The 6,116-nt window shown below is 55.4% G+C and overlaps 1 protein-coding gene across 1 annotated transcript; it reads right to left on the bottom strand.

Moving 5' to 3' along the window:
* Positions 1–396: 396 nt before the first annotated feature.
* On the bottom strand, positions 397–4,191 carry PGLYRP1 (peptidoglycan recognition protein 1). Its single transcript, XM_080829427.1, has 3 exons — positions 3,842–4,191; positions 1,260–1,381; positions 397–659 (listed from the first exon to the last, which is right to left on the bottom strand). Exons 1-3 carry the CDS (start codon positions 4,129–4,131, stop codon positions 481–483), a joined length of 591 nt encoding a protein of 196 aa, XP_080685553.1. The 5' UTR covers positions 4,132–4,191; the 3' UTR covers positions 397–480.
* Between the last annotated feature and the right edge of the window lie 1,925 nt (positions 4,192–6,116).

The raw sequence follows: 6,116 nt of genomic DNA on the forward strand, positions 1-6,116 counted from the left end.
GTTCAGAGTCAGGAAAAACTTGCCAACTCTCTAAAGTAACGAAGGGTGGTAGTGAGCAGCTCATCCCCAAAGGGGTCCAAGCAGAGATGTTGCACAGGGTATCTTTGGCTGAGTGCTAGAGGAGGGGTATCCTGGAGCATGGTTTGCGGTCCCACGGGACCCCTGGGCCGCCGTCAGTGACATCTGGGCCAACTTGGTGCTGATTCCTGCGCTCTGACCTGAGACCTCTGGGTTCTGAGCTGTGATGTTCCTCCCAAGCTGGGATCTCTGGGGTCTTGGTTCAGGGTCGGGGCCTCTGGGTTCTGAGCACCAGCGAGGACAGAGTCCTGGGCCCCGGGGTGGGTGGGAATGGCTGGGGGTCTTGTAGGGGGTCGAGAGGGAGGGGAGGCATGTGGTGGGATGCAGGAACGCAGTTCGAGCTGCACCTTTATTGGAGGGTCGATGGTGGGGTTTCTGGGTGTGGAGGAGGTAGACAGGGTCTCACTCGTGGTAGTGTGGCCAAGTCCGGATGATCTCATAGAGTTGGTCGCCTGGAGAGAGTGTCCGCTGCACATCCCGGTGTCCTTTGACCTCATATCTGGGGCTCAGCTTTCCCTGAGCCACACCGCAAGCCAGCAGACTCTGGGCCGCCCTGAGGGCCCGGGGTGGGGGTGACCGCTCTGGGGGAGACAGAAGCAGGAGTTAGGCTGGGACTTCCTTGAGGGGCAGAGGTAGTGTGGGGCGGTGGTTCCAGTTGTGCACCCTGCCCCACTAGCTCCCAGAACGGGGTCTGCCAGTCCCCTAGCAGGAACTTAATCCTGCCGTGCCTCAGTTTCCTCATCGGCGAAAGGAGAGAATGATGGCATGTGCCCATGGGGCTGTGGGACAAGAAAATGAGTTTTTTTATGTAAAGCCCTCACAGAACAGTGCCTGGTACAGGTTAAACCCTCAGCAAGTATCAAGATGAGAGCTTATCCTCCCTCCTCTGCCCCCAGACCTCTGGGTCCTCCCCATGACGGTGGCTGTGCCTCAGGCTCATATTCCTATGAGCCACCGACTGGCTGAAGAACTTTTATACAGATTAACTCATCCTGGCCCAGACCATGCGGTTGCAGAGAAACGGTCATTCTCTGAAGGAAATGATGAGGCTTGGAGAAGCCGACTCACTTCCCGAGGTCACAAGAGCTTGGAGGTGGCAGAACCTCCCAAGGACCACATACCATGCGGCACCATCCCCCAGATCCCAGGCCGGCCCACCATGCCAGCAGCTGGACACTCACCCATATAGTTACCCATGAAGGAGATGCCAATGGAGATAGGGTTCCAGATCTTGCCTGTGTGGTCGCCCTTGGTGTCCCAGCCTCGGCCTTCATACACGAGCCCGTCTTCTCCAATCAGGAAGCTGTGTGGGTGGCGGGGGGGAGGGGTGGACTTGATGAGTAAGGGAGGGCCTCCCCCCCCGCCCCGTCCCATGCTACTCACACACGATTCCCCCCAATACCTCCCTCTTCTCCTGAAATCCAATGCGTCTGGCCCCTGCCACATGCTAGGCACGACACTACACCCTCACAGCCACCCGTGAGCCAGTATGAGCCAGTACGGCCCCCATTCTGCAGGTGGAGAATCAGAGAGGTAGGGACATCTGCCTGCAATCACACAGCCAGAGAGGGGAGTCTGGATTCTCATCCGGGTCCCTGGGACTCCCACCCAGGTGATCCTATTCCTTGCTTCCTCCAACCTCTCAGGAGGATTTGTTGAACTCTTGATTTGCTGAGTCCTCTCATGCAGTCCTCTGAGGCAGGTACACTGTCAACCCCAAGGTCATGCCCCATAGACCCCTGCCTCTCAGAACTCCCCGCTGAGAAGCTCTTCTCCCCTTGGCCCAGCCTGCTTCCTGCTTTCTGTTCCCTGCTGGGGTACACTGAGTGACAGGATCTGAGACTCAAGGATTGGCATCAAAACCAGATACAGACCCTGGAGTCCTGGCATCTGGCTCTTGGAAGTTTCCAGTCCTGGCATCAGATCCTCAAGACTCATCTGACACATCTTGGTGGAGCGAGTCTGATTTTGGCACATTGGAATTAGCTAGAAGATCAGCATTTTGGAGTTGCGAGATCGCTGCCTCCACCCTCTTGCTCTCACAATCACCAATGATATAAAGAACGTTGGATGTTCAGAATCTTTGGGTCCTGAACCTCCCATGCAGGAAGCCAGGTGCAGAAGAATCTGGCTCCAGAGAGACTAGAAATTCCAGGGTGAAGCTGGCCCCCAGGACTGGGCTGCTTTTGGCTTTGCCACAGCCTCAGCACCTGGCACGGGCAATTGGGACTCCCTGTGTGTTTGTGAAATGGAAGCGTCTAGTTTAAACCTCCAGCACCACCACCAGCTGGGTCGAGTGAGGAGCCCCTTTTCTCAGTAAAGACACTGAGACCCAAAGAATGTGATGTGACAAGAAGAGAGATCCAGAATGTTGGGATCAGACTCTAAATCCTAAAATCTGAGAAAAAGACTCCAGTCTGCTTTTCTCTGAGGCGATTTAGGCCAGAGGCTGGGGAGCCAAGCTTTCACTACCTCATGGAAACACTTAGGATCGGAGCCCCTGAGTCTTGGAGACAAATCCTGGAAGATGGAGCCTTGGGATTGTCAAAGCCGAGTTGCTGGGGATACCCTCGGTGGCTAGACTTACAGTGATGTCAGGTTTCCCAGCCTCACCCCAGCCCTATTGGAAGCCAGGAACCTGGATTTCCAGTACCGTGACTGCTCCTTACCAAGGTCTGAGAACCTGTAGGGTTCAAAGTTATTCGCTGCAGTGCGGGGGTGGGGTGGGGGGCATGGACCCCAGATGGCGATCTTAGCAGTCTTGTCTGTTTCTGCCATCACTCACCTGCAGTCTGTTCTCCCCACAACCGCCAGAGGGAGCTCTTACACCCAGCGTGCTCACGCCCCTCCCATGGCTCCAGTCTTTCTTAGGGTGGTCCACAAGGCACTGCCCACCCGGTCTTCCTCCTTCGTTTCATGTCATTCCTCCCAGCTCCCTGCAGCCATCCTGACCTCTGTCCTCCAGGCATGACCCTCTCACTTGTCCTCTTAGCCTTTACCCTTGCTGGACCTGCAGCTTACCACTCTTCCTGCAGCCCCCCATCCCAGAGCCACCTCAGTCTGCCCCCCGCTCCCATCCCGCCTTATTGCTTCCATCACCAGCTGAATTCATCTGGTTGCCTTTGCTGGTTTCCCACTTGTTCCTCCCTGTTGGTCTTTAAATCCCATTGGGCCAGATTCGCACTGTTCATGTGTCTCCCGTCCCAGCACCTGGGCAGGGCCTGGCACATAGTAAGTGTAGTAAGTGCCTAAGGGCAAGAGTCCATGAACTTGGGGTTTGGAGTGCATGCCAGGTGGTGTCCTGAGGGCTTTGCATGTATGTATTGGCTGATTTAATGACCCTGTGGGGGACACAAGCTGACTTTGCAGAGGAGGGAGAGGAAACCAAAATGGGGAAAGCGTTGGTGACACGCCCCCCGCCGCTGTCCCCTGTCCTCTGGGCTGAACCAGCCTGCTTGTCTGCCTTCCAGCAGAGGCAGCGGACTTTATGAAATGACTGCAGTGTAGAGGACAGTTTCTTTTGTGTTGGCAAAGGCTGTCCCTCCCACGGGGGGAGCAGAGCACAGACTTCAGCCCTTTCCCCTCTTAGCACCTGCGTGCCGCGCTCACATGCACAGTCTTGTGTGCCCGCCCTAGGGAGAAAGCAAGCCCGAGGAGAGGCTGCCCAATCCGCCCCACCCGTCAGCCAGGGCGGGTCCCTTGGGCCTGCGCACCTTTCCCTCCATCCGCCCGGGCTCGGCCTTTGCCCCTGCTTCGCACTTACTTGTAGCCCACGTCACACCAGTTCAGCGCCCCAGCGTGGTAGTTGTGCACGTTCTGGACCTGCTTCAGGCACAAGGCCGGGCTGTCGCAGGGGCTGCCGGCCGTGTGCGACACCACCACGTAGCGTGCGGGCAGTTTCAACTTATCCACGCACTTGGATGCCGGGGCCTTCCACTCTCTCCGGGGCACTATGGGGCAGCAGGAGCCTGGGAGGTCTTCTCCAGGCACCCCGAGCCCGAGGCCGAGGAGAGCCAGGAGAGCCCAGGTGAACAGCGCCCGGGGGGCGGACATGGCAGGTGAGGCACGCAGGCACGGCTAGGAGCTCGCGGCTGGCCCAGGCCACCTTTATCTGCTGGGGCCCGGCAGCGGGGAGGGCCTTGCTTCACACCCTGGGGGAACAGGCGGGTCTCTCTACACCCCAGATTCCGCTACCTTCTCTGGCACGACCGACCGCAACAGGATGCCTTGTGGTGAGGTGGGGAAGTGGGGAGCCTGTGGCAAAGCCAAGGGGCCTGTCTCCTGGCTGAGAGTTAGCATGGGGAGGGGTGCACAGGCCTCTGGTCACCTCGCCCTGTGGTTTCTGGAAGAGCGAGGGCCTGGCGCCCTGCCCAGCTTTGTTTATTTCCCTTCTCAGTGGGGCTTTGAATAACTCACCAGGAACATTAACACAGGAGCTGGAGGCCTGTGTGCCTTTGCCTTCCTCCTGGAGGGTCCTGGGTAACAAAGGCTCCCCCACCTTTTTTAAATTGAGGTGCAATTAACATACAAGTTCATGTTAGTTTCAGGTGTACAACATAGTGATTGGACAGTTCTGTACCTTACTCAGTGCTCCCGGTGATAAGCGTGGCCCCCATCTGTCCCCAAATTATGCAATGACAATCTTGTTGACCACATCCCCTAAGCTGTACTTTTCACCCCTGTGACTTATTTTATAACTGGAAGTTTGTATCTCTTAATCCCTCTTGTCTGTTTCACCCACATCCCACGCCCCCCCAACCTTCTCTTGCCCATTTAATCTCTGTATTTAAAAATCAAAAGCTCCCATTTTATTTTATTTTATTTTATTTAAAGATTTTATTTATTTATTTAACAGAGATCACAAGTAGGCAGAGAGGCAGGTGGGGCGAGAGGGGAGCAGGCGGGAAGCAGGCTCCCTGAGAGCCTGATGTGGGGCTTGATCCCAGGACCCTGAGATCATGACCCGAGTGAAGGCAGAGGCTTAACCCACTGAGCCACCCAGGTGCCCCCAAAAGCTCCCATTTAAAAAAAACACTTCTCCTAGGCCCAATCCTGTGGTCATTTAACCCTTGCAATGAACTGAAGATGTTGAGTGTTGAGAAGCCCATTTTGCGGTTGGGTAAACTGAGGCTGGGAGAGGGGGACATAGAAGGGCTTGGTGCTCCACAGGCTGGATTCAGAACCAGGCTGCCTGCATTTGAATTCTGGCCACATTTCAGTGTGTGAGCTCCTGCAAGTGAGCTTTCTGTGCCTCAGTTTCCCCCACCTACAAAATGGGGATAATATAAAGTACCTGACTCAGAAGGTTGATGTGAACTAAGGAAGCAAGTGGGTGGTTAAGAGTGGAGCCCTTACAAGAGGTCCGGCTCCTAGTGTCACATAAGGGCCACTGGGACTCAAACTCAAACCTGTCCTTGGTAGTCAGCAGCATGTTTTGCATTGGGTGACGCGGGCAGCTCCATTCTGCCCAGAAGGGACTCTTGAAGTCGAGAGAGGAACAGCCATTTGCCCAGGGCCACTCAGTGGCTTAAGATCACCTGTTAGGGTGTCGTGGGACCTCTGCCCTGCCCAAGCCCCCTTTCCCACCACTTCTCAGAGAGCTGGTAAATCCAGGGCCGACTCCCTCCTTTGCTCTTCCTCCTTTCCTTCCACTTTAGTGGATTAAAAAAAAAAATTACAAAAGTAACCCATGCCGGCTGTAACCAGTGAAACTGATACAAAATGTTAATCCCCTGTGTCCCACTCCCCTCCTGCTCTGTCTGCCAGAGCTCACTCACAGTGTGGTAGGATTTCCTCCGCGGTGTTGTCGGTGGTCCGGAGAGCATGCTTACCTCTGTGATCTGGACTGGCCCACCAGGCATCGCTAAGCATTTTTTTCAACTTCACTTTCTTCCAGCGGATCTGGGAGATAGATATTACAATTAACCGCTTTTACAGTCAAGAAAACTGAGGCCCAGAGAGGTTATCACATATGGGGAGAAGACGGGAATGCTGGCATTTAACCACAGGCTTCTAGGACCCCGAAGATGGAGTTCTAG

This window comes from Martes martes, assembly GCF_963455335.1.
Source record: "Martes martes genome assembly, chromosome: 17".
Taxonomy (NCBI): domain Eukaryota; kingdom Metazoa; phylum Chordata; class Mammalia; order Carnivora; family Mustelidae; genus Martes; species Martes martes.

What these genes read in the sequence shown, in the direction of transcription:
- PGLYRP1 (XM_080829427.1), bottom strand. Translation starts at nt 4,131, where the DNA reads ATGTCCGCCCCCCGGGCGCTGTTCACCTGGGCTCTCCTGGCTCTCCTC. An exon ending in TGGTGTGACGTGGGCTACAA is followed by an intron (nt 1,382 to 3,841) that starts GTAAGTGCGAAG and finishes CCACCCACACAG; the next exon opens with CTTCCTGATTGGAGAAGACG. An exon ending in CTTCATGGGTAACTATATGG is followed by an intron (nt 660 to 1,259) that starts GTGAGTGTCCAG and finishes TGTCTCCCCCAG; the next exon opens with AGCGGTCACCCCCACCCCGG.